Source organism: Chlorocebus sabaeus, chromosome 5 (genome assembly GCF_047675955.1).
Source record: "Chlorocebus sabaeus isolate Y175 chromosome 5, mChlSab1.0.hap1, whole genome shotgun sequence".
Classification (NCBI taxonomy): domain Eukaryota; kingdom Metazoa; phylum Chordata; class Mammalia; order Primates; family Cercopithecidae; genus Chlorocebus; species Chlorocebus sabaeus.
In genome coordinates this window covers 26,307,600-26,328,784 of record NC_132908.1, presented here as the reverse complement: position 1 = coordinate 26,328,784, position 21,185 = coordinate 26,307,600, and the positions used below count along the sequence as shown (strand labels likewise).

Here is a 21,185-nt window from a genome sequence, read left to right as displayed (position 1 = left end):
CCACTAAAGAATCACTCCAAGTTATCCCTTTGACCCCAGTCCTGTAGCGGGAGTCTCCTTAGGCTCGGAGTCCCTGCCTGCCCTACAAAAGCCCACCGGAGGCTCCGCTGAAGGGCTGCAATCCTGACTGGAGTGAGGAAAAACATGCTCCAGGAGGGGCGGGTGGAGACGCTTCCTTTAATAGGTATTTAAGTGTCCACGGTAAAGGCTCAGGAGTTTACAAGGCTAGCAGGGTTGGAGAATCTCAACAAAGGGCGGGGCGCTGCTCAAGCTCCGTCAGTCCCTCCATCCCTCCATCCCTCCATCCATCGCGCTGCTCAAGCTTCATCCATCCATCTATCCATCCATCCATCCTTTACTGGGCGTAAAAAGCCTCCAACCAGACCCTGGGAGGAAGAGAGGATGGTTCCCGAGAACTAGGGCTGCTCCTTGGTTTTTAGAGGTATCTACTGCTTCCAAAACCTTTTGAGACCCCATTATCCCGTTTGATGAAGAAGGAGTCTGCCACGTGGGGGTTCCAGATAAGACAGCTGAAATTCGGAAGGGCAGGCGACTCCACCAAGTCACCGAGACGCCCTTTTTGACGCTGCAGGGACCGCAGGATCTGGGAAGACTTCTGGTTACTCCGGCGACCGGTCGGCCGCCACAGGACGTGTGAGGCCGGGCGGAACGCCCAAGAAGCTTCCGTAGTCGGATGGCAGGTCACGTGTCGAGGGCTTGCCCGTGGGGACCCCTCCACCCGGGCTCCCGCGTCACATGACCGGCTTTGAGCAACATGGCGGCTGCCGTGGTGCAGCGCCGGGGCTGAGCGACAGCAAGTGCAGCGGGCTCCTATCCCGGGTGAGGGGTGGCCTCAGCGCGGGATCGTGCCCTCCTCAGCCCGCTCCTGTCCCCAGCTTCACGTGTATTCCGCACGTCCCCTCCGCGCTGTGTGTCTGAGACGGGGAGGCGTGAAAGGGCCCGGGTCCCTTCTCAGTCGTGCTCTGTGCTTCGGGGCAAGCTCCCCGTCTCCGGGCGCACTTCCCTCGCCTGGGTTCAGTCTATCCTCCTTTCTCCAGCCTCCTCCCCTCGCAGGTGGGATCGTCGGTGGGACCGGAGCGCGGGCGGGCGCGGCCCCCCGGGACCATGGCCGGGTCCGACACCGCGCCCTTCCTCAGCCAGGCGGATGACCCGGACGACGGGCCAGTGCCTGGCAACCCGGGGTTGCCAGGGTCCATGGGGAACCCGAAGTCCGAGGAGCCCGAGGTCCCGGACCAGGAGGGGCTGCAGCGCATCACCGGCCTGTCTCCTGGCCATTCGGCTCTCATAGTGGCGGTGCTGTGCTACATCAATCTCCTGAACTACATGGACCGCTTCACCGTGGCTGGTAGGGACTTACTTCTGGGAGGAAGGTAGTCTAGGAGAGGGGAGCCAGGGTCCCGAGGGTGGCGCTGCTTTGCCGGACCATCCTGAATTTTTTCCTTCTCAGGCGTCCTTCCCGATATCGAGCAGTTCTTCAACATCGGGGACAGTAGCTCTGGGCTTATCCAGACTGGTGAGTGGGGACACCTCCTGGTCACACAGCCGCTCCTCTTTCTGTTCTGTCCCAACTGGGACCACATGCTTTCCTGCCTGGGGGCTCATTAATGGAGGTTTTGTGGCCAGTGAGGGGAGGTGATGGCCCTGATGTCGCTTGGGGATCAGCTGGGGCACTACATTTAAAGAGGGAGTCAGTTTAGTATAACTAAGTATAACTTGACCCAGGTGAAGACAGACCTGGGTTTAAATCTCAGCTCTTCCACTTCTTGTGTGATGGTAGGCAAGGCACTCAACCTCTCTAAGCCTCATTTTCCTTGTCTATAAGATGGAACGAGTAATAACACAAATCATCTTTTAGGACTGATGTGAAGATTAACTGAAAGATTGCCTGTGGGCCGGGCGCGGTGGCTCAAGCCTGTAATCCCAGCACTTTGGGAGGCCAAGACGGGCGGATCACGAGGTCAGGAGATCGAGACCATCCTGGCTAACCCGGTGAAACCCCGTCTCTACTAAAAAATACAAAAAACTAGCCAGGCGAGGTGGCGGGCGCCTGTAGTCCCAGCTACTCGGGAGGCTGAGGCAGGAGAATGGCGTAAACCCGGGAGGCGGAGCTTGCAGTGAGCTGAGATCCGGCCACTGCACTCCAGCCTGGGCGACAGAGCAAGACTCCGTCTCAAAAAAAAAAAAAAAAGATTGCCCGTGAAGGGCCTAGTGCAGTGTTTGGCAGATAGTAAATACCCAGTAAATAATGGCAGGAGGGTAGGGTGCGGTGACTCACGCCTGTAGTCCCAGCACTTTGGGAGGCCAAGATGAGTGGATCACTTGAAGTTAGGAGTTCAAGACCAGCCTGGCCAACATGACGAAACCCTATCTCTACTAAAAATACAAAAATTAGCCGGGCTTGGTGGCGGGCGCCTGTAATCCCAGCTACTTGGGAGGCTGAGGCATGAGAATTACTTGAACCCAGGAAGCAGAGGTTGCAGTGAGCCTAGATCGCACCACTGCACTCCAGCCTGGGTGACAGAGCGAGACTCCATCTCATAAATAAATAAAGGCAGGAGAGGGTGTCTGGAATGGGGAGAGGTGCGTTTTACTTGTTCACAACTCTGGGGCTTGTGGGAGAGGCAAAGCTAGAGTCAAGCCCTCTTTTTCTTCCTTCCTTCCTTCCTTCATTTCTCAACCATTTCTGAGTACTCATTGTGTGCCAGGCCTGGAGGAAGTGATGATTACATCTGTAGGACTTTGCTAAGAACTTTTATGCTCCTTGTCTTCTAATCCTTCCATCAGCCAAAAACAGGTATTATTGTTCCTATTTTATAGAGGAAGTAGGTAGTGATATCTACAGCTTATAAAGAAACTGAGGCTTGGAGAAGAGTTAAGACTTGCCCAGGGTCACACCACCAGTTGGAGGCAGAACAGGAATTTGAAACCAGGTCTTGCAGTGTTCTTTTCTTTACTCCAGGCCAATGAGGAACTGGAGGTATTTGAGGCGAAGTCTGGAGCAATGAGAATGGGATCATAGGGCAAAGTCTTCAAATCTCTGAAGAAGTGTTGAGTTAGAGCAGCAGCTCTTTCTAGGCAGCTGCATTTATTCACTTTTTAATTCAGCACATGCTTATTGAGCACCTATTTTGCACTAGGCTGTGTGTTAAATGAGTGAAAGAAGCACAGCCATGGCCAATACAGGCAAGGACCTTGCCTTGGGAGCTGATGGTATGCTATGCATGAGGGAGCAACAGTCAGTAAAACCCTAAACTAAAGTGGGACAGTTTTCCCATAGGGATAAGTATTATGTAACAGAAAATAGTCCAGGCACTGTGGCTCATGCCTGTAATCCCAGCACTTTGGGAGGCTGAGGCTGGCGGATCATGAGATCAGGAGATTGAGACCATCCTGACCAACATGGTAAAACATCATCTCTACTAAAAATACAAAAATTAGCTGGGCCTGGTGGCATGCCCCTGTAGTCCCAGCTGCTTGGGAGGATGAGGCAGGAGAATCGCTTGAACCCAGGAGGCGGAGGTTGCAGTGAGCCGAGATCGCGCCACAGCACTCCAGCTTGGCAACAGAGCGAGACTTTGTCTAAAAAACACAAGAGAAAACAGTAAATGTGAGAGTCAGGGACTGGATGTATGCTCACCTGGGCATGCTTGACCCTTGGCCCTGGGCAAGTGTCTGAGCTGGAACCTGAAGGAACTATGCTCTGTGAAGTTTCAGGGGAGAGGAGAGAATGTCCTTGATAGAGGAGACAGCAGGTGCGCAAACCCCTAGTGGTATTGGCCTTGACAATTGGGCCATTGGGATGCAGAGAGAGGAAGGGAAAAAGGCTGACCATGAGTTTGGAGAGGTAGGAGGGGCTAGATCGGACGGGGGCATTGTGAGCCATGGTATATATGGAGTTTGGAGCTTGTCTTGGCTAGGTGGGAGGAATTGACAAGTAGTGGGATCATCCATGTACAATGGGAAATTTGGAAAGGTGTTCAGGATGGAGCTGGAGTGTCCACCTGGCAGGAAGCTCTGACGGGCTTCAGGCTGGGATGTGGGGGTGTTGTGAATTCCGTGAGGAGAAGGTGGGCATCTCTTGTGCTTTAGTGGTTCCAGCTGGGGTGGGAGTGGGAGGTAGGGGTACCTGGACTGAGCTGTGACTCTCTCCTTCCCCCTAGTGTTCATCTCCAGTTACATGGTGTTGGCACCTGTGTTTGGCTACCTGGGTGACAGGTACAATCGGAAGTATCTCATGTGCGGGGGCATTGCCTTCTGGTCCCTGGTGACACTGGGGTCATCCTTCATCCCCGGAGAGGTGAGGCCCCGAGCTGGCTCCCGCTTCTGCCCACACCCACTCCCTGTCAGTCTCTGCCGCTGCTCCTTGGAGCCATGGCAGACTGGGCCTCAGGGACTCCTGCAGTTTCCCTGGTCCATGCCATTTGATACCCTTCCTTGCCTGAGTTAACCTGCCCTACCCCATCCTCTCCCCTTTTCTTCCAGAGCGTTCTCTGTCCATCATCCCCTCTTCCCTTGACCACTGACTCCTTCTACTCCATACCTGAACACTCCAAACCCCACCTGGCCTGCCCTCTCTCCCTCCTCTCCTTCCTGATCAGACTTCCTGAAGGCCCCAAGAGCGTGGCGCCAGTGTGGGTGAAAGAGCGGCCGGGGAGATGCTGTCACTGCCCGCACTTCCTCACGCCTGCTCACCCCTCGAGCGCTGCCGCTAACTTCTACTCCCACCACTCCATGGACCCTGCTCTTGCCAAAGTCAGCAGTGGCCTCCTGGTTGCTAAACACAGCTCCAACTTCCTGGTCCTGTTCGTGCTAGGTCCCCTGGCAGCTTCTGGCGCTGTTGACCCATTCTTCCTTCCTGAAACTCTCTCCTACCTTTGCGATGCCACACTTTTCTGGTTTTCCTCCTGCCTCCCTGGCTGTTGCTTCTTTGTTCCTTTGAAGTCTCCTCTGCCTGTTCTCACTCCATCCTGGAACTCTGTCCTCAGTCCCAGGACCTACGTCCTTTCCTTGGGTGACTGGACCCGTCCTTAGCTTCAGGTGTCTTTGGTAGACACATAAACTCCCATCTAAGGTCATTATTCATTTAAAAAAATTTAAAAACTTTCCCCTACCAGGCAAGCAGGGGTTGTCTTACTTAGACCTTTTATTGTCTAGTCCCTGCAATAGCTCTGTGAAAAGTTGTTGTTATCCTCCTTTTGCAGATGAGGAAACTGAGGCTCAGAGAGGTTAAGTTATTTTCCCCAAATCGCAGCTAGTAAGTGGTGGAGCCAGGATGCAAGCTCAGGTCTGTGTGATTCTAAAACCCAGGCGTCTCCCGCCATCCCTGCTGCCTCTTGGGAGCGGGCTGGTGAGGTAGCCCGGAGTCTGGCTGCAGGCTGGGGTGCCACCTCTCCCCGGTCTCTCTCCCCAGCATTTCTGGCTGCTCCTCCTGACCCGGGGCCTGGTGGGGGTCGGGGAGGCCAGTTATTCCACCATTGCGCCCACTCTCATTGCCGACCTCTTTGTGGCCGACCAGCGGAGCCGGATGCTCAGCATCTTCTACTTTGCCATTCCGGTGGGCAGGTGAGCAGGCCTGGGGCCTGGGGGAAGGCAGAAGGGCCTGGTGTGGGGGACTGGACTGACTGGCTGTCCCCCCTTTTTCCCTTCTCTCCCTCCCATAGTGGCCTGGGCTACATTGCAGGCTCCAAAGTGAAGGATATGGCTGGGGACTGGCACTGGGCTCTGAGGGTGAGTCTGGTCTTGGCCTGGGGGTAGGTCAGTGACATTCTCACTGATCCCCGTTTCCTACCTTCGAACCCCTTCCCACTGCCCATTTTTCTTTTAAGAGACAGGGTCTTGTTGTGTCATCCAGGCTGCAGTGCAGTGGTGCAATCATAGCTCACTGCAGCCTGGAACTCCTGAGCTCAAGTGATCCTCCCACTTCAGCCTCCCAAGTAGCTGGGACTATAGGTGCCCGCCACCATGCCTGGCTAATTAAAAAAACTTTTTCTTTTTGTAGGCTGGGTGTGGTGGCTAACACCTGTATCCCAGCACTTTGGGAGGCTGACGCAGGTGGATTACTTGAGGTCAGGAATTCAAGACCAGCCTAGCCAACACGGTGAAACCCTGTCTCTACTAAAAATACAAAAATTAGCTGGGTGTGGTAGTGCATGCCTGTAATCCCAGCTACTCAGGGGGCTGAGACAGGAGAATCACTTGAACCCAGGAGGCAGAGGTTGCAGTGAGCTGAGATTGCACCACTGCACTCCAGCCTGGGCGACAGTGTGAGACTCCGTCTCAAAAAAAAAAATTTTGCCAGGTGTGGTGACTTGCGCCTGTAATCCCAGCACTTTGGGAGGCTGAGGTGGGTGGATTCCCTGAGGTCAGGAGTTTGAGACCAGCTTGACCAACATGGCGAAACCCTGTCTCATCTAAAAATGCATAATTAGCCGGGCATGGTGACGCATGCCTGTAGTCCCAGCTACCCGGGAGGCTGAGGCAGGAGAATCACTTGAACCTGGGAGGCAGAGGTTGTAGTGAGCAGAGATCATGTCATTACACACACACACACACACATTTTTTTTTTGTTGTAGAGACGGAGTCTTTGTATGTTGCCCAGTTCAAGGTTGGTCTTGAACTCCTGGCCTCAAGCAATCCTCTTGCTTCAGCCTCCTAAAGTGCTGGGCTTACGGGTGTGAGCCATGCGCCTGGCTCCAAACACCCCTTTTTTGAGGCAGCACTCATTCTGCTGAGCCTGCAGGAGGCTGGCTGCCCTTACCTGGAAGCCATGTGCTAGACAGAATTCTTGCGTGCGGGTGACGGAAGCCCATTGTAAAACTGTAAGCCCCCTAAAGGGGCTGTCTTGACTTTCTTCCTGAAAGTCCCAGGTGAGCTTCAGTCCGGTAAAGCTGGATCCAGGGCTCCTACACTGCCCTTCTCTTCTGAGCTTTACTTTCCTCTGTGTTAACATCATTCTTAAGGACATGAGAGCTCCAGATGGTTATCTTTCCATTTGGCAACACTGGCACCTTGGACCCTGGGGCCGTGTTTCCAGGGTAGTGTCTGACTAGATGAACGTGTGTCACGTACCTCTGCAGAATCTGTCACCGAGGCTGGGGTGGTTAACAGTCTTCTTGTTGGCCAAGCCTGGGAACCTATTTAAACCAAGTGGATTGAGAGAAGTAGGGGTACTGGTTTCCCACAAGAAAATTACCAAAAAGGAAGCAAGGCTAGGCTTGCAAAAATAGGATGAACCCTAGTGGCAGCCCCCTTCCCCCAAATTGCAGGTTTGGCTTCTTGGAGCAGGCACTTAACTGGGTATTTTAGGTCTCAGGCTGGAGTTATTGCACCCCACACTCTCCCCCAGCCCAGGGCTTAAGTGTGTCTCTGCCTGTGCCTATCCTGAAGCCCTCTGTCTCCCAGGTGACACCGGGTCTAGGAGTGGTGGCCGTTCTGCTGCTGTTCCTGGTAGTGCGGGAGCCGCCAAGGGGAGCTGTGGAGCGCCACTCAGATTCGCCACCCCTGAACCCCACCTCGTGGTGGGCAGATCTGAGGGCTCTGGCAAGAAAGTGAGTTTATTCCCACCCTAGACCACCATCTGAGGCCCTCCTGGCGTCAGGTTTGAAGTTTAAGTGGGGATGTTCCTGTTCCTGCCCACACCCCAAGGCCAGGAATTCGGTCGTTACTGCCCCCTTGTGGCAGCTGCTTGAATTACAGGCCCAGATCCTGGGAGCCGGAACCGCCTCTGCACATGGTGGTGTGACCTTACTAAAATAAGCCAGGAAGGGAGAAGAGAGGTCCCCTCCGCCCTCGACACCTCCATGGGGTCTTACTCTCTCCCTCCCAACTATCTGCAGTCCTAGTTTCGTCCTGTCTTCCCTGGGCTTCACTGCTGTGGCCTTTGTCACGGGCTCCCTGGCTCTGTGGGCTCCGGCATTCCTGCTGCGTTCCCGCGTGGTCCTTGGGGAGACCCCACCCTGCCTTCCCGGAGACTCCTGCTCTTCCTCTGACAGGTGCCCAGATGGGGCTATGCCGGGGGGCCTGCGGGTGGCAGGGCTGGAGTGAAGAGCATCTGTGGCTCAGACCCAGGCAGGGAGTTTGACTCCTGACTTCACAAGCTGCCTGCTCTCCTGGAATCTCCTATTTCCTGGTCTGGGAAATAAGTGATGGGATGATGTCTGCCACTTAGGGCTATGCGAACCATGTGTCTGTAGGGACCTTGGTTGTGAGGGTGGCTAGGATGGACAGCGTAGGGGGCTTGGCAGGCAGAGAGACAAACCCCCATTGCCTTCCCTCACCCTCAGCCTCATCTTTGGGCTCATCACCTGCCTGACCGGAGTCCTGGGCGTGGGCCTGGGCGTGGAGATCAGCCGCCGGCTCCGCCACTCCAATCCTCGGGCTGATCCCCTGGTCTGTGCCGCTGGCCTCCTGGGCTCTGCACCCTTCCTCTTCTTGTCCCTTGCCTGCGCCCGTGGTAGCATCGTGGCCACTTATGTGAGTAGCCAGCAGGTGTCAAGGGGGATGGCGTGGGTCCAGGGTGGAGGAGCAGTCAGTGTAATGGCCACTCGAGGTGGAATGCCTGGTTTTGAATCACAGCTTTGGCGCTTCCCAGCTGTGTGACATTGGACAAGTAACTTAACCTCTCTGTGCTCAGTTTCGTCATGTGTAAAATGGGAATATCAGTAGCACCTGTCTCACTGGGGTGTTGTGAGGATTAAATTAGTTAATAGATGAGCTGGGAACATAGTCAACTTTCCATGTGTTTGCCCTTACTGCCATGAACCCCCCACCCTCTCTCCACAGATTTTCATCTTCATTGGAGAGACCCTCCTGTCCATGAACTGGGCCATCGTGGCCGACATTCTGCTGGTGAGTCGCTGGGCAGCTCCAGTGTCAGCCCAGAGGCCGATGAGAGCAGGGTTGGGGTCAGGAGTGTTGCCTTTACCCCTCAAAGCCCAGCCTCAACCTACCTTCTACAAAAAATAACATCTGTGGCAGACCCCTGGCCTGCCCTGTGACTTCAACCCCAGGCACACCTCTGACCCCAGCTTAGGCGGACCCTTGGTGGTCTCCTGCCCCCTGGAGCCCAGAGCACCCACTGAGCTCCACCAACTCCTCCATAGTACGTGGTGATCCCTACCCGACGCTCCACCGCCGAGGCCTTCCAGATCGTGCTGTCCCACCTGCTGGGCGACGCTGGGAGCCCCTACCTCATTGGTCTGGTGAGCATTGTTTCTTGGCTGGCACAGGGTAGGGGAACTTACATTTCCAGACCTGGCTGGTGGCCTGAGCCTGGGCTGGATCAGACAGCCTGGCCCTAGTGAAGTATCTGTGTCCTGTGCGCTGGGCACTTCTCACCTTCCATTGTCAACTGGAGGAGAAAGATTTTGTCTTTGAATATTTCTACCAGTAAGGCCAGGGACCTCACCCTGGTGGTCCAAACTCCTCCTTTCTTTTTTCTTTTTTTCCTGAGACAAGACCTCACTCTGTTGCCCAGGCTGCAGTGTAGTGGCACGATCACGGCTCACTGCAGCCTTGACCTCCTGGGCTCGAGCGATCCTCCTACCTCAGCCTCCCGAGTAGCTGGGATGATAGGCATGAGCCACTGCGTCTGGCTCAAACCTCCTTCCCTTTCCTGGGCTCCACTTGTCTTTCTCCCTGGAGCTCAGGGGCGCGCCCTCCCTGGCTCATCTGTGAGGCTGACCTCCCAGGCTTTCCTGTCTCCTCTCCCTGCAGATCTCTGACCGCCTGCGCCGGAACTGGCCACCCTCCTTCTTGTCCGAGTTCCGGGCCCTGCAGTTCTCGCTCATGCTCTGCGCGTTTGTTGGGGCACTGGGTGGCGCAGCCTTCCTGGGCACCGCCATCTTCATTGAGGGCGACCGCCGGCGGGCGCAGCTGCATGTGCAGGGTCAGTTAGGAGCTGTGCCCAGGCCAGCTTCTTGGTCTGCCTGTCCATCTGTCTGCCCACTCCTGTGCACCTGGCAGCTAAGTCCACAGCTCTCGCCTTGTTTGGCCTCCAGTCTGCATCCACCCCTCGGGTGGCTCTGTGACTGCCCCATCCATTTCCCGCTGCCTGTTTGCCCTTCTCTGGCTTTATCTGTCTGTCCATCCAGCTCACCCTGGCTCTGACCCTCCCCCGGCAGGCCTGCTGCATGAAGCAGGGCCCACAGACGACCAGATTGTGGTGCCCCAGCGGGGCCGCTCCACCCGCGTGCCCGTGGCCAGCGTGCTCATCTGAGAGGCCGCCGCTCACCTGCCTGCACATCTGCTGCAGCTGGCCCTGGGCCCACCCCACGAAGGGCCTGGGCCTAACCTCTTGGCCTGGCCCAGCTTCCAGAGGGACCCTGGGCTATGTCCCAGCTCCCAGACACTACATGGGCAGCTCAGGGGAGAAGGTGGGGGTCCAGGAGGGGGATCCCCCTCCACAGGGGCAGCCCCAGGGGCTCGGTGCTATTTGTATCGGAATAAAATTTGTAGCCAGACCCCAGGTGCCTGCTCTCGTCTTTCGCTGGGTGGCCTCTGATCTTGCACCCCGTCTTCACCCCAGGGCTCCCGAAGATTGTGGGTCATTCCTTGGGGCTCTGGGTGAGTCTCTGCCCTTCTAGGCTGAGTGACTGAGATGGGGGACTGCTCTCCTCCCAGTGAGCTGGCTCAGTGTGACTGTGAGTCACGCCCCTGCTTCTCTGGAGCCTGTCCCTTGCCCCGCAGTCCTGGCTGAGGTGGGGGTGGGCACTGCCCTTTGTACCCCAGAATTCCCGCTGTCAGGGCCTCCCTGCTTGCTGCCTCCCCGGGTTCTGGATGTGAAGGCCACGACTGCCAGCTGGCAGGTGGCTGTCCCCATCCGAGGGGGCCAGCAGACCCTTGGTGAGTGCCTGGGGTGGCTCCCGGGCCTCCTCCTGCCCCCTCCCCACTGGTGGGGTGGGGTGGGAAGGGGGCGGGTGCAGCCGGCTGAGAGCTCGATGATTTCCTGCCCTCGCCCGGCGCTCACCACAGCTTCCTGCCGCAGGCGGGTGGGAGGGCGGGCACAGGGAGAGGCAGGCGCCGAGGAGGGGCAGGTAGGGCTGGGACGCAGGGGTGGCTGGATCCCCCGACTTCAGCGCAGGCCCTGGTCTGACCACCCTGGGAGCAGGGACTTTCCACAGCCAGCTGGACGCCCACTCAACCCAGTAAAAGAGGGGACCCATCCTGGGAGCCCTGGGGAGGGCACAGCCGCCTCCTCCTGGGCTCCCCCATCACCTAGTGCCTACCTTCCCCCTGCCCCCTGCTGGGCCTGGTCCTCACCCGGTCCTCACCCCATCTTTGTCTGGCCTTGGCTCTGCCCTTGAGGGGCCTGGGGGTGCAGCCGGCTTGCTCCGAGCTCCCCTGCAGATGGAGGAGGCCATCCTTGTCCCCTGCGTGCTGGGGCTCCTGCTGCTGCCCATCCTGGCCGTGTTGATGGCACTGTGTGTGCACTGCCACAGATTGCCAGGTGAGTGGGAAACTGGTGGGGGTACCTGGGGCCCAGGCACACCGATGGGATCCTCATCCACTCCCAGCCCCTGTGTCTGTCCTGGCTCTGTCCCTGCCTCCGTCCTGATCCCAGCACGTCTGAGAGTCCCTGGACCCCAGCACCTTCTGCCCTAAGCACCCCCTGTTCCTGCCTCACCAGCCCTGTCTTTCCCAGGCTCCTATGACAGCGCATCCTCAGATAGGTGAGTCCACCCTGGCCGCCCTGGGTCTCCCTCCACACCCCATGGCGGGGCAGGGCTGGGGCTTCTCCCAGCCCCATCCCCAAGCTGTGTCTCCTTTACCAGTTTGTATCCAAGGGGCATCCAGATCAAACGGCCTCGTGAGTACAAGGAGGATCCCCTACCTCAGGTTCCAGGGAGAGGGTCCTCTGGTGTGGGAGTGAGCGTGAACCTTCAGCCTTCCCCCACCACCCTGGGGCTGCCCACATGGCCTTGACCTGAGCTGGGAGGAGGGGAGATGGCTCCCCCAGGCCTGTCCAGGGTGCGGGGGTTTCAGGAGCTTAGTCTGTTCTTTGAGGCCTTGACGATGTCTGGAGTCCTTCTTTCAACTTGGTTCTGTGTCCTCAGACACAGTCGCCCCCTGGCCACCTGCCTACCCGCCTGTCACCTCCTACCCACCCCTGAACCAGCCAGACCTGCTCCCCATCCCGTGAGTAGCTGCTCAGCCCTTATCCCTCCAAACTCTACCCTCCACCCCCTCACTTTTTTGGATTGGGGGCCCCTTTCCCTTTTGCAACTGCTGTTGCCCCCTGAGTCCCACCTCAGGCATGACCCCTCACCTTTGACTCCCAGAAGATCCCCGCAGCCCCTTGGGGCCTCCCACCGGACGCCATCTTCCAGGCGGGATTCCGATGGTGGTAAGTGTGGGGAAGCACTCAGGAGGCCGGGGCTGGGCAGAAGACAGGCCTGGCCTAAGCTGACTCAGTCTCCCTCTCGCCCTTTCTTTGAAGCCAACAGTGTGGCGAGCTACGAGAACGAGGGTGCGTCTGGGATCCGAGGTGCCTGGGTTGGGTGGGGAGGCTGGGGCCCATCCTGGGCTAGGCTGACCCTGTGTTGTTACCCCCAGAACCAGCCTGTGAGGATGCGGATGAGGATGAGGATGAGGACGACTATCACAATCCGGGCTACCTGTGAGTGGCCAGGTGGGAGGTGGGAGGTTAGGGCTAAGGCTGTGCATCCCCCCTCGCTCACCGGCTCTTTTCACTTCTTTTCAGGGTGGTGCTTCCCGACAGCACTCCGGCCGCTAGCACTGCCGCCCCATCAGCTCCTGCACTCAGCACCCCTGGCCTCCGAGACAGTGCCTTCTCCAGTGAGTCAGGCATTTGTTTTTATTATTTAATTTTTTTAGGGATAGGCTGGAGTGCAGCGGTGCCATCGTAGCTCGCTGCAGCCTTGAACTCCTAGGCTCCAGTGATCCTCCCAAGTCGGCTACTCAGCCTCAGCCTCCCAAGTAACTGAGATCACAGGTGCCTGCCACCACATCTAGCTTATTTAAAACATTTTTTTGTAGAGACGGGATCTCACTATGTTGCCCAGGCTGGCCTTAAACTCCTGGGCTCAAGTGATCCTCCCACCTTGGCCTCCCAAAGTGCTGGGATTACAGGTGTGAGCCACCATGCCCGGCCCTGTTCTGATTTTCTTAACTTTCTCTCCTTTCCTATCTCTGTATCCTTTCCTTTTATCATCTGGGAAATTTCCTTAACTTTATTCTTCAACCCTTCCACTGCAATTTTATTTCTGCTATCCAGAAGCTCTTTCTTGTTCTCTGACTGTTCTTTTTTTATAGCCTCTGTTCTTGTTTCATGGAGGCAATACCATCTTGTACATCTCTAAGGATATTAATTAGAGGCTGTCTTGTGTGTCTGTGTGTGTTTGTCAGTTTTCTTCTGCTTCCTGCACTGCCGTGTTTCCTTTGAGCTGCTTTTTCACCCTTCCTTATGGTCTCATCCTGCCTGGTCACATCCTCTGGGCTTTCCCCAATATCTGACATTCTTAGATTTCTGTTGCTTTGTTCTCTCTGTGTATACTTGTCCTGGGCTATCACTTCTACACCCTGGCTTTGTTTGCCATCCAAATTCCCAGTTTTCTCTCTCCTGAGCTCCCGACTGTCTATCCAAGTACTTCTTTTCATTCATTCATTCATTCATTCATTCATTCATTCATTCATTCATGTAGCGTTTACTGTGTGCCTCTGCTGGGCTAATGCTATGGATATAACAGTTAAGGAGGCAGACTGTCCTGATAAAATAGCTGGCTGGGCACGGTGGCTCACTCCTGTAATCCCAGCACTTTGGGAGGCCGAGGCGGGAGGATTGCTTGAGTCCAGGAGTTCAAGACCAGCCTGAGCAACATGGTTAAACCTCATCTTTACAAAACATAAAAAAAAATTAACCAAGCATGGTGGCACATGCCTGTAGTCCCAGCTGCTCAGGAGACTGAGATGGGCAGATCACCTGAGCCCGGGAGGCGGAAGTTGCAGTGAGCCGAGATCATGCCACTGTACTCCAGCCTGGGTAACAGAGTGAGACCTTGTGTTTAAAAAAAAAAAAAAGATAAAATAGCTAAGATTCACCGAGGGCCTCCTGCATGCCTTGCTAAGAGTCTGACATGTGTTCACTCACTAACCTCACCGCCCTGGAGCTCCCGGGCCTGCCCTCGCCCTCCTGTGCTCCAGTTGTCCCCCTTTGTGTGATGCAGGGTTTATCTGTTTAATAGCACTGTTGTGTCACAGGCCCTATTTTACAGAGGAGAAAACTAGGCGACAGAGAGGTAAGGTCCCTTGGCTGAGGTTATGTGGTTGGGTTAGTACTGGAGCTGGGATTGAACTGGGGCGGTCTTCAAAAACAAACATGAGAAACATAAGAGAACCAAATAGGCTGGGCATGGTGGCTCACGCCTGTAATCCCAGCACTTTGGGAGGTGGGTGGATCACCTGAGGTCAGGAGTTCAAGACCGACCTGGCCAACATGGTGAAACCCCGTCTCTACTAAAAATACCAAAATTAGCAGGGCGTGGTGGCGGGCGCCTGTAATCCCAGCTACTCAGGAGGCTGAGGCAGGAGAATTGCTTGAACCGGGAGGCAGAGGTTGCAGTGAGCCAAGATCACACCACTGCCCTCCAGCCCTCTGGGCAACAGAGGGAGACTCCATCTCAAAAACAAATAAATAAATAAAATAAAAGAACCAAATAACCAGGCATGGTAGCTGATACCTGTGATCCCAGGACTTTGGGAGGCTGAGGAGGGTGGGTCACTTGAACCCAGGAGTTCAAGACAAGCCTGGGCAGCATAAGGAGACCCTGTCTCTACAAAAAATCCAAAATTTAGCCTGGCCTGGTAGGAGCTGAGGTGGGATGATCATCAGAGTCCGGGAGGTCAAGGCTGCGGTGAGCCGAGATTGCGCCACTGCGTTCCAGCCTGGGCAACAGAGTGAGACCCTGTCTCAAGAAAAACAAAAACAAACAAAAAACCCCCAAATAACATGGATGGTGACAGGCGCTATGAGGGGCTGACATGGGAGCAGGACACAGGCAGTGGCTGGCAGGGGGCGGGCGGGGATGGGGGTCAGGGAGGAGGAGGTTCCTGCTGGGCCGAGTGTGTCACGTCCCCTCCACACATGCCACCAAACTCCTACTGCTCCGAGCCATACTCCGTCCCTGTTCCCCAGCCTAGGGGCTGTACTGGGGCCTGACCCTTCGTGAACCCTCCTCAGTCCCGGTCAAGTGGACCTCCTCCCCTGCTCTCCACAGCCGTTGCCCTTGTCTAGGCCACCATCACCATCACCAACACCATCCTTGCCAGCCTGGAGTGCCCTCTCTCCATTCTGTGGGGCTAATGGGGGTGGCTGTGTGGGGAGCCTCTGGGGTCTACTGTTGGGGAGCTCTGCATGACTGAAGTTGGGGGTTCTCTGGGAACCTGTGGCCAAGGGTCTCTGGTCACAGTGCTGAGGTGGGGCTGGCTTTCCCACAGTGGAGTCCATTGATGATTACGTGAACGTTCCGGAGAGCGGGGAGAGCGCAGAAGCATCTCTAGGTGAGTGACCGGTGCTCCTCGGTGCCTGCCCCTGCACCCTGCCGCCCTACCATGCTCTCAATGTGACCAGACCCCACCCTGGGACTGCCCACACCCTCTGCCCCCTCTGTCTGGGCCACCCCCTGCTCTCTTGCCCTCCTGACCCCTTTGCATGGCTGCCCCTCCTTCTGATCTGTCTCCACAGATGGCAGCCGGGAGTATGTGAATGTGTCCCAGGAGCTGCATCCCGGAGCGGCTAAGACTGAGCCTGGTGTGTGCTGCGGGAGGCACAGGAGCTGGGGTAGCTGCCTTGGGCTTAGGGGGATAACTTGCAAGCTGGAAACCAACCTCCCCTCCCCTGCAGCCGCCCTGAGTTCCCAGAAGGCGGAGGAAGTGGAGGAAGAGGGGGCTCCAGATTACGAGAATCTGCAGGAGCTGAACTGAGGGCCTGGGTGAGAGGCCTGCCCTGTCCCCACCCTGTCCTGGGCCCGCAGCCTCTATTCCCTCCCTCCAGGACCCCTGCCCAACCCTACCTCCGGCTTGTTCCTTTGTCTCTGGGTACCTGCAGATCCCCATCAGCCTCCTGATCCATATCCCTCCCTGCCCTGGTGTGTTTCAGTGGAGGCCGAGCCTGTCCTGGAACCAAGCTTGTCTGGGACGGCTGGAGCTGGACAGCTGGAAGTGGCTCTGGGGTCCTCACATGGCGTCCTGCCCTTGCTCCAGCCTGACAACAGCCTGAGAAATCCCCCCGTAACTTATTACCACTTTGCGGTTCGGCCTGTGTCCCCCAAACACTCTGCACCTTCTGACGCAGCCTGACAACAATGACCTGCCCTGGCCCCAGCCCTGCTCTGTGTAATAGAATAAAGGCCTGCGTGTGTCTGTGTTGAGCGTGCATCTGTGTGTGCCCGTGTGTGAGTCTGAATCAGAGATTTGGAGATGTCTGTGTGTGTGTCTGTGTCTGTGTGTGTGTGTCTGTGGGTCTCCATCCTTCATGGGGGCTCAGCCAGGTGCTGTGAGTGACAGCAGACAGTGGCTGGGACACTCCCCTTCTGAATGAGGCCTTCTGACTTGGGCTGGCACTGCTGAGGCTCAGGACCCATCGCCCCATGAGACAGTCCCAGGACGCGGCAGCTGCTGGCTGTGACAATGGTTTCGTCATCCGTAGGCCAAGGGATGGGACTTGATGACCTGGGAGGACTCTTAGTTCTTACCTTTTGTGGTTCTCAATAAAACAGAACTTAAAAAATCGTCTAAGCAACTGAAAAAGTTAATATGCAGCACAGCACTTTTGAGACTTTGATGGGTAGGTGACTCACCGGCAGACTTTACTGTGGGGCGGGTTCTGACTCAGTTCGCCTAGGACGTGGCCTGAGACTTTGCATTTCTGAGCCGCTCCTGTGTGATTCTGATGCTGCTGGTCTGTGAACCTCATCTTGTGGAGCAAGGGCATGGTGAGCATCTATTGCCTTTACTTGACCGGGATCCATTTCCCCTATTTTGGGAATTTCACCCTGCCTTTCCTCCGCGATTCACTCCTTTCCCAGTCTCATTTCATGTAGTTTTAGAGATTGTGTTTTTTTTTTTTTTTTTTTTTTGAAATGGAGTCTCCCTCTGTCACCCAGGCTGGAGTGCAGTGGCGGCGATCTTGGCTCACTGCAACCTCTACCTCCTGGGTTCAAGCAATTCTCTCGCCTCAGCCTCCTGAGTAGCTGGGATTACAGACCCCCACTACCACACCCGGCTAATTTTTGTATTTTTAGTAGAGATGGGTTTCAGCATGTTGGCTGGGCTGGTCTCAAACTCCTGACCTCAGGTGATCCCACCCACCTCGGCCTCCCAAAGTGCTGGGATTACAGGGGTGAGCCACCGCACCTGGCCTGTTTTTTCTTTTTTGGAAATGAGGTCTCACTCTGTCGCCCAGGCTGGAATGCGGTAATGCAATCATGCCTCAGTGCAGCCTTGAACTCCTGGGCTCAAGTGACCCTCCCAGCTCAGCTTCCTGAGTAGCTGAGACTACAGACGCACACCCCCATGTCTGGCTAATGTTTTATTTTTTGTAGAGATGGGGGTCTCACTGTGTTGCCCAGGCTGGTCTTGAACTCCTGAGCTCAAGTGATCCTCCTGCCTTGGCCTCCCAAAGTGCTGGGATCACAGGCATGAGCCACTGTGCTCAGTGTCTCCCTGGGATTTAAGGTGAATGATCGCATCTGGCCTGGAGATTGTTGAACACATGACCTAGACCTGGGCCTAGGTCACCATCCTTTCCCTGACCATTGCGATTGGCTCAGGTATGGGCAGGTGACCCGGCCTGGGCCAATGAGGAGCAGCCCTGGGATCCAGATGGGAAGTGCTGGGCAGGAGAAGCTCCATCTCTTCCGGGCAGTGATTAAGCTGGATGGATGCAGGCCTGGAGCCACCACTTGGAGAGCCTACCTAGGAATGAAGCCAACGTGGAGGAGAGAGTGGCCCTGAGAGGGACAGAGCCAGCTTCCTAACAGTGTCATTAGAATTCCCGGAACTGGGCCCGGTGTGGTGGCTCCCGCCTGTAATCCCAGCATTTTGGGAGGCAGAGGCAGGTGGATTGCCTGAGGTCAGGAGCTCAAGACCAGCCTGGCCAACATGACGAAACCTCATCTCTACTAAAAATACAAAAATTAGCCAGGTGTGGTGGCGTGTGCCTGTAATCCCAGCTACTCAGGAGGCTGAGGAAGGAGAACTGCTTGAACCTGGGAGGTGGAGGTTGCAGTGAGCCGAGATCGTGCCACTGCACTCCAGCCTGGATGACAGAGCAAGACTGTCTCAAAAAAAAAAAAAAAAAAGACTCCTGAATCTGGAGTGTGTGGGCCTATAATGGCAGTTTTTCTTCAACCAGCTTTACTTGGGGTATCTGTCACTACAGCCAAACTTGTTCTATGATGAAAAGTTGTTGGTGGTTCTCTATGGATTCCAAAGGTAATAATGGTGGCTCCATTCAAGGTCAGCCAGATGCAGTGGCGCATGCCTGTGACAGCAACTCCTCAGGGAGCGCCCATTGCATTGCCACGCTCATTACATGCAGTCATCATAACCCCTCTATTGTCAGTTACAGTTTAGTGTCCCCATTATGCAGGAGAGGAAACACAGGCTCAGAGAGGTGAAGTGACTTGCCCAAGGGCACACAGCTGAAGAGGTACACCTGGGATTAGATCTGTGGCTGTGGGTCCCGTCGGGTCACTGCTGCTCTGACTGGCAGCCTCCTCGTTCTGATGATGATGATGATGATTTTCTTGAGACGGAGTTTTGCTCTTGTCGCCCAGGCTGGAGTGCGGTGGCACAATCTCGGCTCACTGCAACCTCCGTCTCCTGGGTTGAAGCGATTCTCCTGCCTCAGCCTCCCAAGTAGCTGGGATTATTATTATCATTATTGTTTTGAGACAGAGTCTCATTCTGTGGCCCAGGCTGGAGTGCAGTGGCACAATCTCAGCTCACAGCAACCTCCGCCTCTCAGGCTCAAGTGATCCTTCCACCTAAGCCCAAGCAGTGGGGACTACAGGCATGCACCACCTAATTGTATGCCCACCTAATTGTATTTTCTGTAGAGGCGGAGTCTCACCGTGTTGCCCAGGCTGGTCTCGAACTCCTGAGCTCAAGCAGTCTGCTTGCCTTGGCCTCCAAAACTGCCGGCATTCCAGGCGTGGGCCGCTGTGCCTGACCAGAAACAATCTTCTTCTTCTTCTTCTTTTTTTTTTTTTTTTTGAGATGGAGTCTCGCTTTGTCGCCCAGGCTGGAGTGCAGTGGCGCGATCTCAGCTCACTGCAACCTCCATCTCCTGGGTTCAAGTGATTCTCCTGCCTCAGCCTCCCAAATAGCTGGGATTACAGGCGCCAGACACCTGCCACCACGCCCGGCTAATTTTTATATTTTTAGTAGAGACGGGGCTTCGCCACATTGGCCAGGCTGGTCTCAAACTCCTGACCTCAGGTGATCCACCTGCCTCAGCCTCCCAAAGTGCTGGGATTACAGGCATGAGCCACTGCGCCCGGCCTTGTTCTGATTATTATATAAAGTGCTGACTGCCCTGAATGAGGAAGCTCAGAAAAGGCCCAGTTGGAGAAGATGGTGGGAGGGTCTGGGAAGGGGATTGGACAGTCTGGCCATCAACACATGGAGTTAAATCCTTTTCTTTGGAAGAAATAGACCTGAGCAGAGGCACCTTTGTGCCTGGGCTGATAGACGAAGAACAATTGACCAACAAGGGCTATTAGTGTAACCAATCTGGCAACATCTGGTGAAGCTGAAGCCATGTGTCTCCATTTACCTAACAAATTCCTGGGTATAAACCTTCACCAACTCCAGGCTGGGCTCAGTGGTTCACGCCTGTAACCCCAGCACTTTGGGAGGCTGAGGTGGGCAGATCACTTGAGGTCAGGAGTTTGGCCAACATGGTGAAACCCTGACTCTACTAAAAATACAAAAATTAGCTGGGCTTGGTGGCAAGCGCCTGTAATCCCAGCTACTTGGGAGGCTGAGGCAAGAGAATCACTTGAACCCAGGAGGCGGAGGTTGCAGTGAGCCAAGAGTGCACCATTTTTCTCCAGCCTGGGCGACAAAGTGAGACTCTGTCTCAAGAAAAAAAATTCCTGGTTATAAACCTTTACCAACTCCAGCACATGGGCCAAAGTGGCAGGTACAAGCAGACTGTGGCAGGGCAGCATTGTAATGACTGCAGCTGGAGACAGCTTAGACACCCACTGCTTAAGAGCAGACAGAGAAGTCACAGTGTGGCCAGGCACAGTGGCTCACATCTGTAATCCCAGCACTTTGGGAGGCCAAGGTGGGTGGATCACCTGAGGTCAGGAGTTCAAGACCAGCCTGGCCAACATAGTGAAACCCAGTCTCTACTAAAAATACAAAAATTAGCTGGGTGTGGTGGCAGGAGCCTGTAGTCTGAGCTACCTGGAAGGCTGAGGCAGGAGAATTGCTTGAATCTGGGAGGTGGAGGTTAAGTGAGCCAAGACTGTGCCATTGCACTCCAGCCTGGGCGATAAGAGGGAAACTCCATCTAAAAAAAAAAAAAAAAAAAAAAAAAAAAGAAGGAAGGAAGGAAGGAAAGAAAGAAAGAAATCGCAGTACAGTCAGATGACAGCTGCCCAGCAGCTGATAAAATGAGGGAACTGCAGGCCAGGCACAGTGACTCATGCCTGTAATCCCAGTACTTTGGGAGGCCGAGGCGGGCGGATCACCTGAGGTTAGGAGTTCGAGACCAGCCTGGTTAACATGGCGAAACCCCATCTCTACTAAAATTACAAAAATTAGCTGGACGTGGTGGTGCACGCCTGTATTCCTAGCTACTTGGGTGACTGAGGGAGAAGAATCGCTAAACCCGGGAGGCGAAGGTTGCAGTGAGCTGAGATTGTGCCACTGCACTCCAGCCTGGGTGATAGAGACTTTGTCTCAAAAAAAAAAATTAAAAAAAAATGAAGGAACTGCAGCCAGGCCCATCACCACTGATGGATATCACCAACAGATTGTGGTGATATCACACATAGCAAACAAAACACACAAAGCAAGTCACGCATGTAAAGTTAAAAACATGTACATGAGGCAGGGCGTGGTGGCTCACGCCTGTACTCCCAGCACTTTGAGAGGCCAAGGTGAGAGGATCATTTGAGTCCAGAAGTTCAAGA

General features: G+C 55.3%; 2 protein-coding genes across 6 annotated transcripts; both read left to right on the top strand.

The window, feature by feature from the left end:
* Positions 1 to 740: 740 nt before the first annotated feature.
* Positions 741 to 10,690, top strand: SPNS1 (SPNS lysolipid transporter 1, lysophospholipid). 3 transcript variants are annotated; one of them, XM_073015264.1, is made up of 13 exons: positions 741 to 840; positions 1,075 to 1,366; positions 1,469 to 1,534; positions 4,182 to 4,318; positions 5,432 to 5,583; positions 5,682 to 5,748; positions 7,423 to 7,568; positions 7,857 to 8,012; positions 8,304 to 8,493; positions 8,803 to 8,868; positions 9,123 to 9,221; positions 10,143 to 10,394; positions 10,547 to 10,690. In XM_073015264.1, the coding sequence occupies exons 1-13, from the start codon at positions 757 to 759 to the stop codon at positions 10,586 to 10,588; spliced, it is 1,749 nt and encodes a 582-aa protein (XP_072871365.1). In that variant the 5' UTR covers positions 741 to 756; the 3' UTR covers positions 10,589 to 10,690. The 3 variants fall into 3 exon arrangements, with proteins under 3 accessions (XP_072871365.1, XP_007986980.2, XP_007986969.2); XM_007988778.3 differs by lacking the exon at positions 10,547 to 10,690 and adding an exon at positions 9,736 to 9,907 and having other exon boundaries at positions 742 to 840; positions 10,143 to 10,481; XM_007988789.3 differs by lacking the exons at positions 7,857 to 8,012; positions 10,547 to 10,690 and adding an exon at positions 9,736 to 9,907 and having other exon boundaries at positions 10,143 to 10,481.
* On the top strand, positions 10,677 to 16,767 carry LAT (linker for activation of T cells). 3 transcript variants are annotated; one of them, XM_073015265.1, is made up of 13 exons: positions 10,677 to 10,863; positions 11,326 to 11,467; positions 11,663 to 11,690; positions 11,793 to 11,827; positions 12,075 to 12,156; positions 12,303 to 12,364; positions 12,458 to 12,487; positions 12,574 to 12,637; positions 12,722 to 12,816; positions 15,475 to 15,537; positions 15,722 to 15,787; positions 15,881 to 15,968; positions 16,136 to 16,767. In XM_073015265.1, the coding sequence occupies exons 2-12, from the start codon at positions 11,368 to 11,370 to the stop codon at positions 15,958 to 15,960; spliced, it is 705 nt and encodes a 234-aa protein (XP_072871366.1). In that variant the 5' UTR covers positions 10,677 to 10,863; positions 11,326 to 11,367; the 3' UTR covers positions 15,961 to 15,968; positions 16,136 to 16,767. The 3 variants fall into 3 exon arrangements, with proteins under 3 accessions (XP_072871366.1, XP_037845645.1, XP_007986996.1); XM_037989717.2 differs by having other exon boundaries at positions 10,697 to 10,863; positions 12,300 to 12,364; XM_007988805.3 differs by lacking the exon at positions 10,677 to 10,863 and having other exon boundaries at positions 11,024 to 11,467.
* Positions 16,768 to 21,185: the final 4,418 nt, after the last annotated feature.